The sequence below is a fragment of the Eptatretus burgeri genome, chromosome 4 (assembly GCF_056783735.1).
Source record: "Eptatretus burgeri isolate ZD-2024b chromosome 4, Ebu_testis_v1, whole genome shotgun sequence".
NCBI lineage: Eukaryota > Metazoa > Chordata > Myxini > Myxiniformes > Myxinidae > Eptatretus > Eptatretus burgeri.
The window spans coordinates 74,734,005-74,750,513 of record NC_140964.1 but is presented as its reverse complement, the minus strand read 5'-3'; the positions used below and the strand labels follow the sequence as shown (position 1 = coordinate 74,750,513).

The window sequence follows — 16,509 nt, the reverse complement described above, 5'->3', positions numbered from 1 at the left end:
GGGAGGTCAAAAGGTCACAGAAAGTAGGTCATGCTGAAAATCTAGCCTTACATTTAACAAATTGTAATTTTGCTGCTATGAGAATTTTATTATGAAAACCCTTCGCATAATTGTGTCCTATACATGCCTCTGATGTTTTTGAAAAGGGAAGGTTTGGATTAAATAGCATCTTGCCACTCTATTTAGTGCTATTTCTTAAGCTATTTGCGGAAAAAAGGCAACGGAAAACCCCAAATCTTGGTTTTGGATACCATAAGATTTTTTTCACAGTAATTGATAATGTGACCTAAAACTTTGTATAGCACAATATCTAAACATGAATGCATTGGAAAAACAATTTACAGACATTGTCTATTCCATACAGCATTAGCCCCAACTTTGGGGAGGGGGGCATGTAAGTGTTCAGCAATTACTGTGTTGTAACTGTGATACAGTTGTGGCAGAAGTGTGATTGCTTTTCGCATCCATGTATTCCCTGCAAATTTGTGAGATGGTCATGGACTCCTGACTGTAGGGAATAGACACTAACTCTTATACTAACCATTGAATGGATTTTATAAAGTCTGGGCTATAGTAGCTGGAAATTCTGTACGTCATACATGTACTTGCAAAGTCTGATTCACTCTCAGCCACGAAAAAGTACTATGTTATGGAGTATGACACATGGTAAACTGAGGATGAAAAGTTTATTCATCACCATCACTGTCTTCACCCATTAACCGTCCACACTTATCTTGGTCCCCATTGCAGGTGCATGCTATGATGCATGGCACACCCGCTTTTTCACATGGGCAGTTCCTCAGACAGCTCGGCGTTTTCTTGCATTTGCAGAAAGCCACTTTCGCAATGGCAGGTTTTGATGACTTTTTCTTCATGATTGGAAGCAACCTGTCATCTTCCACATACCAACCATATTTATTAGGTGGAAGAAGGACTGGGTTGGCAAGTGTGGCCTGTTTGTACAGGCTGATCTGGCAAAGAGATCTTTGAACGTGACGGTGAAACGCGTCTTCAGTTGGAGGCAGAGATCGCAGATCCCTTTTGCTCGAAGCAAATAAATGATTATCAAATAGAAGCTCGAAGCAAATAAATGAAATTATCTAAGGACGTATAGTCTGCTCTGCCATAAAGATAACAAAAAAGCTGCGAGCTTCACTGGTCAACTCATCATTCTGGCCTGAATCGGTGAGGACAAAACTCGAAAATGCTGGCATTTTGCCTCCATGTTGTAGTGCAACTGTTGCTGCCCTCTTTTTGCTGCGTCTGAATGGATAGCTGACTGAATCGCAGCCTGACGAGACATAACAAGTGAGCAAGGTGTCAGTTAACTGCAAAGGGTCCTTATCCACAGCTTCACCCAGTGACTTCACCAAGTCATGAACAGGGAGGAAGAGGTAATTTTTTTTCCACGCATAGCTGTTTGATATTCATTAGCCTGGGAAAATGGTACAACGCTGGCAGTATAATGTCCGTGTCAGTCGCCTGAATGATCACAACACTTTCATCTGGACAGTTCGCTATATGTGCAAAAATTCTAGTGTCTGCCTCCTCATGGGAAGGACAGTGCAGCTCACGAATGGCAGTTGCTCCATTCTTTGTGACATGTATCGCATCTGGCGAAATTCCTAGTACCAGACTGGAGCCATCGGACAAAGAGGAAATTGACCAACATGATGAGAGATATGACAGTAGATTTGCCATTTTTTTGACAGGAATCCTTTCCATGCAGGAATGGCCAGAGTGTCCGCAGGAATATACTCGGGTGAGCTCACATCCATTTCCCGTCTGTGGCGTTCGTCCCCCTTTAGACTCTGCAGGCCAAAGTCATACCTATCACCAATGAAGTGTACCTCCTGACAGTGTACAGGTTTCATACTCATTTTGCTCTTGTACCTCTCTTGAAGTTGCCCGAATGTACTCGCACCTCGAGTCTGAAAACGTTGGATGAATGCCATCACATCATTAAGATAAACTAACTGCAATGCACAACCGATGGTCAATTCCTTCAAAGGCACCCAATGAATCAGAAACCTTATCCTGTAGTGTCACTAGAAAGTCTGATCTGGTTCCTTTCCGCATGGTATATTCATCCCTGTCTGGTTCAAACAGAGATGGTGGGTATTCCAGCCATTCATAACTGAACGCATCAATCCTTACTTCATCACTTCGATCCTGTGTGAAACAAAGGGCCCTTGTGACTCCACTTTCCTCAGATAGTACTTGTTTGACCTTGTCTTGCTTCTTATTTCCTTTTTTCTGCTGTGTTGCAAATGTTGTTATCTTGGGCACACTGATTTTGTCAGCATTGGTAGAACTGGCAAGTTTTATTGACTCTACCCCCACGTTGCTTTGCTTCTAGCAGTTCAGGTGAGGTAAGTGTTTCTCCTGTAGAAATATTGATCAGCTTGTCAGTCCCAACAGCATCTGAAAATGGATTTCTCGTTTTATCTGCTACCGTCAACTTGATTTTCATCACTTTGTCTATGTCGTCTTTTATTTGGTCATTTTGTCATGATGGTCTGACTGTGGACAGTCCATGTGGACCATTTCTTTGACATACTCTGATATAGAAGTCAAAAATGGCAATGTTTTAATATACTTCTCATGGGTAGCCTCATCCTGGGTTATTCCTTTGAATAGACTTGTCTTTCCCTCTTTATTGTATGTTTGTTCCAATGCTAAATCAGTCCAAACTCCATTGAAACCTCCCTCTGTTACATGGACACTAAAGTTCCCTGCCTCAAATGCCTGGTGCACTTCTGGCGCTGACTGAGGGAGGTTGTTCATCTCATTCAAATAAATTGGCAGGCAAGACTAGTATTTACTGTGATCTGAGGATACAGTGTATGGCAACATGTTTTGGGCCTCTTGCGAATGCTGCTTCCACAAGCCAACCCTCTCGGCATGGATGTATCGCTTGATTATGAGTACCATTTTGATGTACATGTTCCAAAATCTAGCTGTCATGCTCAGTGTGCACTCAAAGTCCCTCCAAAGGTTTTCCAGTGTGCCAGATGTCTCAAGACCTCATCCACAAATTCCGAAACTTTCTGCTTGTCTTTCATATCAAACGCATTTCTCAGATTTTCCAGCACTGACGACACTCCAGAAAGGGCTTCAACATCATTTTCTTTGGCCAGCCATCTCTCAAAGGACTCCCACTTGAGCATGAATATTGCTTCAAACACTCATGAATGGTACCGTACCATCTTGTAATGGTCCTTTCCACATATTACTTTGTTGGCTGTGCCTCTCCCGCAGGTGTCACTTGAAACCAGTAGGTCTTCGATGCCACTCTCCTTCATAAAAAGCCGATGGAGCCCAGGAAGTTTTGTGCAATGTGGAAACCTCCCAAGCGTACTATGACATCCTTGTATTTCTCCGGTTCTTTTACTACCAAGCCCTTTATTATGTCATAGATTGCTTAGTCACAAGTGATGACCGTTTTTGGCTGCCCAAGCTTAAGGCTCACTGACATGAAAGTAATCCAATGAGATTTTGACAACATCAGGACTTGTGGGACAACATCAGGACAATTGTTGTTTTTGGTGCTTCTTGCCCAGCACTAAGTTCGAAGAAACTGTTCCAAGTTGGAGAAGAAATAGACACGCTATCTTCTACAATGGTCATCATTTCGGTTGGAAACATCCGTAAAAGAAACCAAACGATGTTTTCATCAGCCAGAGTGCCACTTTCTTTGTCATCACCCTGACAGATTTCAATACCATGCAATGATCTGGCTTGTTTTCTGTCCGTCAGCACAAGATTACTGTCCACAGATACAAACTTTTCTGGCGCATTGATAGTTTATTGCCTTGTTTTTTTGACTAGAACCATTCCAGCCTGCTCAACGTCAGGTCTTTCTCAGTACTGGTAAATGATATTGGTAGTGGCATCAAGGCTGCCACCATCCTCTGTGTCAGAATGGAAATTTAAGTTGTCTCGTGCATACTGTGTAAAGTGCCCAGGAATAACATTAGTTGGGATGAATATTTCTTCCCTCTCTTCTCTCTCAGAAATATCATTTTCCACTGTTGTGAGGTGTCGCTGAGTGGTGGCATAACTAATGCCATTTCCAAATCTGTTCATCATTGTTATGAGGTTTTTGCTCCGCGCTTGTTTAAGAATATGAAGACCAACCCCAATGTGTTTTTGGAGTGGCTGGTTGCTTAGGTATCCCATCAGATCCTGCGCTAATTTCAGCACTTTCTCATGTTCGTCTTCAGGAATCTGAACCTTTCCCCCTTCATCTGTAGTTTCATTACAGTTTGTTATCAACCATGCCAAATGATTATACAAATCTACAGGAACTTGATTAGATGCCTCTTTGTAAGAAATCTCAATTGCAGTTCCCTGAACTTGAGGCACCCTTTTTGCAGCCTGTTTTATTTCCATCTGCAAGTGCTTTGCCAGAGGATATGAACTACCTGATACACTTGTAATAAAATTGTCACCATCATAATCATCATCTGGCAAAAGTTGGCATTCTTCAACTTCAGCCTTGAGCCCCACAACCTCATCACAAAGATCCTTGGTGGTCAAAGAAGAGGAACAAATTAGAGTTCCATTGTTCAAAGTAATGAGCTGAATGTCAGCGCCAAAATGATCCAAAAATCGTTTTGTCAACCTATCAGTTCGATAAGGCCGCTGTGCAGTATTACCATGCTGCTTCAAAATTTCATCATACCGTTTTGGAAGCTGGCGAATGTAATAGACATGCCTGTCAATCATAAGTCTTGGTGTAACCTCAGACAGAAGTTTTTGAAACACCTGGTCATGCAAACTTGGGTCTCGACTTTTATTTTCAGTTTTGCTACGTTCACTCATTAACTTGTTCATACACCTCACATGATAGCGGAAATCATTTGCAGTTAAGTCGAGGCACTGGTCACTAAAACCATCAATTTTGAATATAATATCCTTGTTATTAAGTTCCTTTGCCTTTTTATGAATTGATTTCTGTCTCTCGATTGTACTAACTCGTATCAATGTTCTGTCCCCTTTTGAATCACGTTCCTTTTCACACAGAAAACACAGTTTTTAAAGTCTTTTTGAAATCCATGGAACTTGTTCTGTCTCCTTTACTGGCTCCCTCTGAAGTTTCCCCACAACCTTGATCATCCTTTGACCGTTTATCAGAAACTAGTAGTAAAGCCCGGCGTTGTTCAGGCAACGCCCGGGTTTTCTTGCAAATTTCCTGAATAGCTGTTAGGGTTAGGGTTAGGGTTGCAGTTGGGGTTAGTGGTTGGGGTTAGGGTTTGCTGTTCGGGTTACGGTTAGCTGTTAGGGTTAGTGTTAGGGTAGCTAACTCTAACCCTAACACTAACACTAACCCAAACCCTAAACTTAACCCTAACAGCTTGGCGTAGCAGAGGTAAACAGTGCCCGGGGCAAAGTGGAAATTTGCGTCCCCCGTAGGCCTTAAACTTGAGTGGATTTGAATGGAAAATCCCATAAGGGATATCGATTTATCGATTTTTTTCAAATATCGGAAGTGTTATGGAAAAAATTTATAGCCAATGACCTAAGTTGGACCAAAAGCCATAATCGTACCGAATTTGAATGGAATCGGTTGGAGTTTGTGAAAATGCATGAAAACGAATTTTGAGGGGCCTCTTAAGGAAGACAATAATATCATTAGTATATGTGCCAAATCTTGTTTCATTTCATGCAGTAACAAAAATCTGATGGTGGAACAAAGAAAGGGGCGTGCCGAAATATTAATATAGATTACATCATCAAGGGACCTTTTGTGTGTATACCCACTGTGACACTTTAGGGCCCTGTCACACCTTGACGTTTTAGCCAGCGTATGGCAACGTATCAAAATGTATGTAAAATGCTGGCGTACGCTGAACTATTGATATTTTCTTCAGTTTTGGGCATATTCATAACGAGTTGGACGTATGAATAACGTATTAGTAACGTATAAAGAACGTTTCGATAACTTATAGATAACTTATACCAACGAATGCTTAGCGTGTTGTCGGCGTTCACAACCTATGGCCAACGATAGTCTAACTTATGCATAGCGCGCGGCAGCGTATCGCCGACGATCACGTGGCGTAGCCTATTGAAAGGCTGCCACTCGATGATTTAAAGGCCCTGTCACACCTTGACGATTTAGCCAGCGAATGCCGACGTATTAAAAATTTGTGTTAAACGCTGGCACACGTCGAATACGTTATGGGTAAGTTTTGTATACGTTAAGAGCACACTGAAGCACGCTGGCATACGTCGTAGTATGCCGAGCTCGTCGACAAATTTTAAGCATGCTCAAAACTTTTCGACGTTTGCCAGCGTGTGACTCACACGTTCCGCATACGCTGGCCATAAGTTGTAGGCACGTTATGCGATCGTTGACACACGTCGACACACGTTACTTGTAAGTTACTCATAAGTCGAAACATGTCGAGGTAATGTTTAGCGTACCCGAAACTTATTTCTAACCTATGAGTAACGTTTTGTAAGCACGCTACACGAACGTTGTTCACACTTCGCAACACGGTACTTGAAAGTTCCTCGACGTCGAAACACATCAAAGTAATGTTTAGGGTACCCGTGACTTATTTATAACCTATGAGTAACGTGCTTTGAACCTATGAGTAACGTATCTCCAATGCATATTGACGTATGTAGATGTATTTGACGTCTTCTGGACGACCACAGAACTTACTGAACGTGTTTCTAACTTACAGCGACCGTATAATGGCGTATTGGCAGCGTTTATGGGGAATTGATATATACAAATGGGCTTCACAGGAGGAACCCGTCATTGTTCCAGACTCCATGGTTTTTTTCTTTTCTTCTTCTTCTTTGGCATGACTGTGATGTTGACACTTCGATTTCTAGTGCGGTTATGATTTAAATCGTTGAGCGGCAGCCTATTAATTATATTATATGATAACCGCACTAGAAATCGAAGTGTCAACATCACCATCATGCCAAAGAAAAAATAAAATAAAAAATAAAAAACCATGGAGTCTGGAACACTGACGGGTTCCTCCTGTGAAGCCCATTTGTACATACCAATTCTCCTAAACGCTGCCAATACACCATTATACGGTAGCTGTAAGTTAGAAGCACGTTCAGTAATTTCTGTGGTCGTCCGAAAGACGTCAAATACGTCTACATACGTCAATATGCGTTGGAGATACGTTACATAGGTTCAAAGCATGTTACTCATCGGTTAGAAATAACTTTCGGGTACGCTAAACATTACCTCGACGTGTTTCGACTTATGAGTAACTTACAAGTAACGTGTGTTGACGTGTGTCAACGATCGCATAACGTGCCTAGCGTATGGCCAGCGTATGTGGAATGTGTGAGTCATACACTGGCATACGTCGAAAAATTTTGAGCATGCTTAAAATTTGTCGACGAGCTCGGTGTACTACGACGTATGCCAGTGTGCTTCAGCATGCTTCAGCATGCCCTTAACGCATACAAAACTTACCCATAACGTATTCGACGTGTGCCAGCGTTTTCGACAAATTTTTCATACGTCGGCATACGCTGGCTAAATCGTCAAGGTGTGACAGGGCCTTTACATGGCACAGAGGATTTTTTGACAGGAAATCATCTGCGTCCTGAAGGTCACCCCACAGTCTTTGATGCACCTCGTCTTTCCTGATTTCGACAGCATTCTTAAATGTTTGCAGACCTCTTTTAGTTAGCTTGTACAGAGACCCCTTGTCATCACATATTGTTTGGCAGACCAAACATTTTGAAGTCATTTTCGATCAGAAAAGTCCTTTTTCCTTTACCATTCACTGTTATTACAGGCTCCATTATTTAATATGAGGGCTGTACCTGTATGAAAAAGGAGAAAACATCATTAGGTTATGGTAGATATAGGGGGAAGCATGAATGATACTAACATATTAATTTTACGCAAATATAATTAATTATGAAAATACAGAATTTTGTGGATTTCTGAAAAAATGACCCCCCAAATACACTCAAAATAAAGAAGCAAAATGTTTCTGTCCGAACCTTCCTTTCCCAAAAAAATCAGGGGGATGTAAAGAAAACAGTAATATCAAGGATTGCTTGATCATAGCACTATGAGACTGCAAAATTACAATTTGTTTAATGTAAGGCCGAGATTTTCAGCATGACCAACTTTCTGTGACCTTTTGACCTCCCCTGACCCCAGAGGTCATACAATCAAATTTTGTTATACATCATTTGAAAGCTGATGTTCTACCAAAAATAATCAGTGGTGGTTTGTTACTGTGAGATGCAGGGTTCAAGAAATACAGAGATTTGCATTTCCCCTACCCCTAGTTTTTTCGATATTGGGATTTGCCGGCTGAAGTAAAAAAATCGTCCCTGGAGAAGTGGCGCAATCCGATCCAACTTGCCAAAGTCACTTTTCTGGTGTTCTACACCCTCACAAACATGATTCAAGTGCCAAAAATTTTACAGCAGGGGTGTCACATCAAAGTTGGATTTATATGCCTTGGATCCCAGACTAAAAGTGCATTGACCGCATCAAAATCTGTGCTCATTGAGGGAGTCCACAGGGAGTTTTTGACCCCACAAAATAGGTATTTGCTCTCTTCTCCGAAATGACACACAATTTCAATGAAACTTGACCACAACCTTCATCACCCGTAATGTACCAAAGTTTATTCACGGCACAAAAAACAAAAAAGGTCTAAGGAGATCTGCGGGGGATTTGAGCCCCCCCCCTTGCATTTAGATATTAACTTAAGCAGGGGATTTGAGTGATTGTTGCTCCTGATCCAGGTGAGCTTTGGGACATGCTGCCCCATTTTTTATTTCCTGAATACAATGGCATACACAACTTTACTTATTGTGACTACAACAAGCATACACAACTTTCCAGTTGAATATGGAACAGTTGGAGTAATGTTTGAAGTATTTGTTTGAATGTGTATTGAAAGAGAAGGTGGACATGTTGAGTACTAAACAAAACTTCAAACATTACTCCAACTGTTACATATAAGTTTTAACTGGAAAAATTGTGTGTGCTTGTATTCAAAAATAAAACTAGACCGGCATTCGGTACAGCGCATACCTCCACCAGGCTGAACAGTTTACGTTTTGTATCCCACTGATAGACCGGATCTGCATCCCGACCTGAACTCAAATCTAATCAATTCGTCCTTGTCACACACCCAACCTGTCCACCAAATTTTGTCCGAATCCGTCCACAACGTTTTGAAATATCCTGCTCACAAACAAATAGATAGGGGTGAAAACATTAAGTTCTGTGACGGAGCTAAAATGGATACCTATTTAAGAGACACCCTGGATATGATAAATTGGGGCATCTTGGACTAGATTGAGTATCTTGTGCGGACCACTTATCGAGCCCCCCTCTCGTATCATATGTCTTTCTTTCGAAGGCTGAACTAATTTCCCTATAAATGTGAGTAATTTGGATATTATTCACTGCAAAGTTTTGTCAAGATATTACTTCCTTTTTATCATTATTATTAGATTTTTTTTTCTTTTTAAAGCTTTTTATTATTCGCATGTTAGCTTCCCCCCCCCCCCGCCCCCCGTCAAACTGGTAGATTACGTTTGCGAGATGTGGATTAGGTACGAGTGAGCATGAGGAGGCAAATGGCCTGAATCCATGGCCATGCATCATGAGATTATAGGAAGATTGTTCACATTTTAAACAGTTACTGTATATATGTGCAAAATCTAAAAAGAAACATGATAGCTTTGTAAGTACCAAAATTTTATTGAAACGAACATGAAAAAAAAAACATTGGACAATATTGTGGGGAAATGGTACAAATATTGTATTTTTTAAGATTCAAAAATTTGAAGAGGAAATATTAAATTTGGGAGAAAAAATTTCACTGTGAATTTTTATTATTGTTGTTGTTATTATTATTATTATTATTATTATTATTATTATTGTTGGATGCAGCACATTGCTGCGGGTGGCATTATTAATTTACTGAGGGCACAGCTTTGCTGCTGATGCAGTACCCCCTGTAGGTTACAGCAGGGATTTATAATTTATCCAGGATGCCAGTGATAGCTCGTCTACTCTTTGCAAAGGACACCATAGGATCTTTAACATTCACCAACTAATGCTAGCATCCGAAATGGCCAGTTTAACATCCATCAGAGTTTATATGCCAGGATGACAGTTTATAGCTGGGTCGAAATTCAAACCCAGGCTGGACAGGTCACAAGTGAAGGTGCAGAGCTCGAGGCTATTCTGCTACTCATTCACTATGCAATTCAAAAGTTATGAATGGAGTTGTAACAGTAGTCTTGGATAACGTCTTCAGTTAGAGTTTCATGTCCTGCATGCTTCCAAAGATACTTGTCCTCAAATATAACTTGGATTGCTGCTGAAACAATCACACTGTTTGTTACCTCCACCACCCCTCCGTCACATTCAAGGTGGATCGAGGTTATGTTATCACCCCTTATCTGTCTGTCTGTCTGGCTGTCTGTGAGCAGGACATCTCAAAAAGTTGTGGATGGATTCGGACGAAGCTTGCTAGACAGGTTGGGTGTGTGACAAGGACGGATTTGATTCGATTTTGGTGAGGATCCAGATCCGGAAACGGAAAAAAAATTCGAAAGTTATTCTTCCCCGTTGAGAGATCGAACCAAAAACGATATATAGCATGATATTTCAAAAAGTTGTGGACGAGTTATGACAAAACTTGGTGGATGAGTTGGTTATACTTGCAGATACCCGTCTACGGCAGGTATGGGGGACAGGACGGATCACAATACTCGGTTACGGTAGTTTCTTTGGATGTTTTGCGGCGCATTCAACAGCTCAGTTCATATTGGTGGCGTGTCTGGGTGCCCATGGTGGTGTTTGAGACCGGTCGCTTTAGATTGTTGGCCTTGACACATCGTGCCGGATGAGTAACACGAACAATTTGACATTTTCATCATTTCTATATTACCTCCATCAACAGATTAACAACATGGCAGGATAAAAGTCGTAAATACTGAGTTGAACAAACGTCCTGAACTCATGTTCTTAGTTATGTAAAGCACGTCGTCTGGGACCCGACCGTCGGTTTGCCGCCGAACGCTGCTGATTGTGACGTCATCGATTCCCTCTTTGAAAATCCTTTCTATATTCGATTTTTTCGATTTTTTAAATCCGCTATCACCTGCGTAAATACATGGAACACATAATGTGAAGATTTCGGAAGTATGAACAGAATATGTTCGGAGAAAAGTGTGTTTGAAGTTCCAGGCTTATGCCTGTTATATTATGATTATGATGATTATGATTATGATATTCGATTTTTTGAATCTGCTTTCACCTGCGTAAATACATGGAACACATAATGTGAAGATTTCGGAAAGTATGAACAGAATATGTTTGGAGAAAAGTGGGTTAGAAGTTCCAGGCTTATGCCCATTAATTATGATGACAAGAATAACCTAATTACATTTTGGTTCAGGTCTGGATTCAGATCTGGTCGACAGTGGGATACAAAACGTAAACTGTTCAAACTGGTGGAGGTATGCGCTCCACCGAGTGCCGTTCTCGTTTTACTGTTTGACAATTGTGGACATCTCACCCTGTGGCTCCAGAAGGATCGTCAAACGAGCCAACCGATCCATTCCATGGTCAGCCACAGAGAGAGGTTCAATCTTCGGCATCATTATCACCCATGACCTCTCCTGAGCTGACCACATGTCAAAGATGACCTTTGAAGCCAGCCACAGAGTTGGCATCCTCCGTTGTCCCAAGTAATTCATGGAAAACTCATAATTACTCAACCCTGAAATGCCTTAGTCTGTATCTCAATGGAGTACTACTCCCCACTCTTGGCTGGTTCCTCCAGCATCACATTTGTCTCTCCTGGGTTCTTTGGAATCAAAAGCTCTTAACGTTATTGGAATCTTCACAATGAGGGCGAAACACAAGGTCTGTTGGTCTCACATTTCAGGCAAGTCAGTGACCTCTGTTTTATGTGTCCTCTCTTCCGATCTAGCTCCCTCTGCTGTCTCAGTCCTTCTCCAGGATGCATATGTTTTTCAATTATGCACCTCCCAAAACACTCAAAATCCATGATTGCACCCCCCCACCCCCTCACCTCACTCTTTCATTCCTCATTTATCCTGTCTGTGGAACTGCCTTTTGGAGACTATTTAATCTCTCTTTCTTCCCTCCAAGGCTTCAAGCGAGTGGTGCACTACCATCTCAGGTCATTCCCAATCTCTACTCTCAATACTTTCTACTCCCATTCACCATAGTTAACCTAACCAAATTCTCTTCCATGCAAATGACTGTTTCATCAGCTCCTCTCTCTCCTCTTTTTCTGCTCATTCACTCCCTTGCTTATTGTGTGCATCTGTTGTCTCACTGTCCCACTGTCAATACACTACCTTTTTGCCCTCTGTCTCTTCACGATTCTATGAGCTTCAATCTTGTATTAAAAGAAACTCTGGAAATACTACCTGTGATGGTTGATAACAATTCTTAACTCAGGTGCAGATAGTCAAAGTTGTTCCATTGTTGGAATCTGGGATGTCACTCGTCATACCTCCGAGGGGTTGATTTTCAGGTTGGCAGTACATTGACACAGCCCGTGATCTGATAAGACCGTTTGTTGGTTCCACTGGACCAGATCTCCTGTTGTTGCACCATAATGCTCGACACCATGCTCCCAGAATCCCCATGGAGTGCCTTACCCAGGAAGCTTTAGAAGTAATGCAGTGGCCAACAAGAAACCCATACCCTCTGAGTCGGAACATCTTTGGGGTTGATGTTCTAGCTCGGATGTCTCATTCATCTGAATCCTAACCTTCCACATGACTTCAGGGAATTTAAACTGGTATTCACTATTCACTGAATCATGGACCAGGGTCCCATGAAACATCATCCGGAAACATGCCACACGGAAAGGGGAACTGCCTAAATGTCAGGTGAACTCCTACTCCATAATGCCGCGTTCGTTGCAGCCGCATGTGCAGAGTTATAGCTGATCACCGACAATGCGCACCATACGTGAAATGTATTAAAACCACAAAAACATGCAAGATGATTCCTTTCTAAAAATCAAAACACAGCTTTAAAAGGAACTTCTTGAACATACAAATATACCGACACTTTTCTTGAGCAGCACGAGGAAGTTAGGTGAGAAGCATGGCTCAGCTGTGCTTAAAGGGTTAACAAACAGGTCCTCGTGAGTCGTGATGGAATCCAAATATCCAATAAGTCATTCTTCATCCTCCACAGGGTAACCACAATGTCTTTTCACCCCTTGTAAAAATTGTGGCATTCCCTTTGTGTGCATAGTGTTTATTCGTTTCCTTTTTAGCTTTTTTTCTGATTGAGTGAACGTAACCGTAGGTGATGCAAACAATTACACCATTGAACAATGGATTGTTGTCAGCATCAGTGTTGTCAGTGCTCCGGAAAATGTCCCACAGAACTTGGCGCAAAATTATTCTCTTTAATGACAATGATGGAGCACAAACAGATTCACTGGACACTTAAGGCTTGTATCATGTGCTGTAAAATATGTAATGAAATGAAAATGTGGTATAACTTGTGGAACCCTTCCGTGTTGTCAGCTAATATGATGAAAGGCAACGTCAATTTTTACAAGTGGTGACAAGACATCGTGGCCACCATGTACATTGTTCGTAAGCTGTGCCTTCTGAACCAGTCCCCTTACCCCCTCCCAAACGACAACTAAGCACAACGGAGTGAGCTCAAGAAACATATAGGGTTCCAGAGTAAACAGAAAAATAACTTAGATATTAATTTTTAATTTTTTTAAATTCAAATCCAACTCGATGACAAAATTTTGTTGTGTTTTGGAAATAATCACAGTCCGTATCTGCGTAGAAAGAAGGATTTCATAAAAGAACGCATTTCCCCCAATATTGTGACGTAATATCCAGCGCGAGAAGGTAATGACGAAAGCATGACGTCATTGGACGTCAAATCCCTGCCCTCACCCCACCCCGAAAACGTGACCACAACACATACAATTTCTAGGACACTGAAAATGGTCATGGTCTCCAAGAGCACGCATTGAAGGAAAACAAGAGCTGCAGGGTCTTCCATCTTACGTGCCCCAGCGTGGACAAGGTTGGGGGCCGGTGTTCTCGGCAGAAGCTGCAGACAGTGTGAGAATTGGTGTTTGTTAGTTTAATGAATCGTTAAAACACACAATTGCCTCTCACACCCAAGGCATGGTCTCTAAACGGAACGCTTAGACCGCCTGCGTTTCCTCCCAGGTTGTGAACCAGAGGGGTCTTTGTTAAAGGGTTTATTTTTGCAGCAGTTTAGCACGTGACCAAATGGCCGAGGCTTTCCCCCAGAGCGCAGAACGTTGGAAGCAGGCATTCAGTTAGCAAGAGACCTGTAAACAAGGGAACAAACCGATCTGGTCTGGTGCATTAGGCAAGTGTCATTAACTGAACGGAACTTCGTTATCTCCTTTGTACAAATTCCAGGCTGCTATAGCTTTGGCGAGAAGTATGAATGAAACTCCGACAACAAAACTCAGGACGCACGTCACAGGACAGGTGTGCTGCAGTCACATGGATCATAGGACACACATTTTTCAATCAAATTTTTTTGTTTTTAATTGTATTAATGCAGTAATACGGTTGTAATTATTTTTAAACTTTGCCGTTGCAGCTCCATTCTGACATCAGAGGGCGATCTTTAGCTGTTTCCAACGTCGGTGTGGTAACACTGCCCCCTGCCGGCATCTGTGAAACTCCCAGCTATGTCGTTTATGGAGGCTTTCGAAACTGAAGGCACTATTCCCCACTCGAGAGTCCAGGGGGAAAGACTCAGGTCCAACGGTTCGACCACGGAGTGGTCTTTATCCAGGAGAGTACAGGTGGTCTGACAGGTGTTTATCATCATCTGCTTGTTGAAATCACCAAACGGCACAGGATGCCTGCATAGTCCCGGATGAAGACCGTTTATGGATGGTTGAACCGCCAGACACCTGATGACCCGAAGTGAACACCTGGCACAGGATGCCTGTACAGTCCCGGGTGAATACTTTTATGGATGTTTGAACCATCGGACACCTGATGACCCGAAGTGAACACCTGGCACAGGATGCCTGCGCAGTCACGGGTGAATATTTTTATGGATGGTTGAACCATCAGACACCTGATGACCCCTAAGTGAACACCTGGCACAGGATGCCTGCACAGCCATGGGTGAAGACCGTTTATGGATGGTTGAACCGTTGGATACCCCATTACCCTAGGTGAACACTTGGCACAGGATGTCTCATGCAAAGTCCTGGGGGGAGACCTCTAAAAACAACAAAAACTTCAGGGAGCTTAAAACTGCCAAAAAAATGATGGTCGCACTTTCTGACCTGAACCTTGCCTTTTGGGCAGGTGCGCGATAATTGTTGGTGGTACATTCACTTTTAAATGTGGATCTTTCCAACCTCAACGACCTATTTTTGTGTCTGAAATTAAATAGATAGTATATCAAAGCGTATTTGTTTTTCATTGATGTCGTCGTTTCACTGCACCTGTTTGAATTCTGGTATTTTGCCGATAAGTGAAAGAAAATTGATGCGTAAACAGTGAGACGAGCTGAGAGCAAACATGATCATGCGATACGGTCAAGTGATCCCATAAGCAGGCAAACATCGGCCTTCATCACAACAGTCTAGACATATTATTTAAACAAGAACTGACCTGAATGTCTTTCAGGAGAAGACCTTCTCCCGTCCATTGATAGAAATATCAAAAACTTTGCTTGAAGTTCCCTCTCGTGGAGTGCACCAGGTCCAACGATGACTCGCGTTTATAGCACCCAACCATCAGACGTAACAAGACCCTCAAGAGGATGATTGGATTATGACAAGTATATTTACCGAAAGCAAACAGGTTTCGGTTATTATGTTATTGATGCTTATTAACTTCTCTATATAGACCCAACAGCTACCATAAGGGTCCATGACTCGCGCACCATGAGGGTCCTGACTGTGATAACTGTATTATTACTTGCTGGGTTCAGTCTTGGTTCGTTCTTTCTTGTGATCAGTTGTTAAAATCATTTATATTGTGATGAAACATCAACTGTGTGAATAATGCATTGTTTTGTCAATAATATCCTCCTGAACTCGAGTAACGAAGCAGAGAAATGAATGACCTTTTCTTCCACCTCTTCTAATTCCTCCCCCAGTGGATGCAGTTCTTCAATGTACGTCCATGGGCAGCAATTTCTCATACATACACTCATGGGACCACTCAGTGTTCGGAATTCTCTCGAACAACACCGTAGTTCGTCTGTGCAATGGAACTTGGTTTGCATTCACCGGGTCGGCAATGCAGATCGTGAAGTCGGGTCCATCTGGACTTTGGGGAATCGACACAAGTCAGAATTTGTACACGTTTGATGGACAAAAATGGTGGTTCATGCAAAGTAAGTGCAACTTGTACCGTGTGGTTATGTTATGTTTTGACTGTTTGCTACTTTAACTGCCCCAATTATTCCTACCTTATTGTGGATCAGCCGGGAAACCTTTTTGGCCCAAGTCT

General features: G+C 42.1%; 1 protein-coding gene across 4 annotated transcripts in view; it reads left to right on the top strand.

Annotated features, from left to right (window-relative positions):
* LOC147028374 (uncharacterized) overlaps positions 1-16,509 on the top strand; it is a 183,313-nt gene that overhangs the window by 155,896 nt on the left and 10,908 nt on the right. For 3 of the 4 annotated variants that reach the window (XM_085878702.1, XM_085878703.1, XM_085878701.1), the window contains exon 3: positions 16,154-16,393. In XM_085878702.1, coding sequence (XP_085734828.1) covers positions 16,154-16,393 — 240 coding nt within the window. Of the gene's footprint in view, positions 1-12,458; positions 15,991-16,153; positions 16,394-16,509 lie in introns of those variants that run through there. The other variant, XM_085878704.1, reaches the window with a different exon arrangement.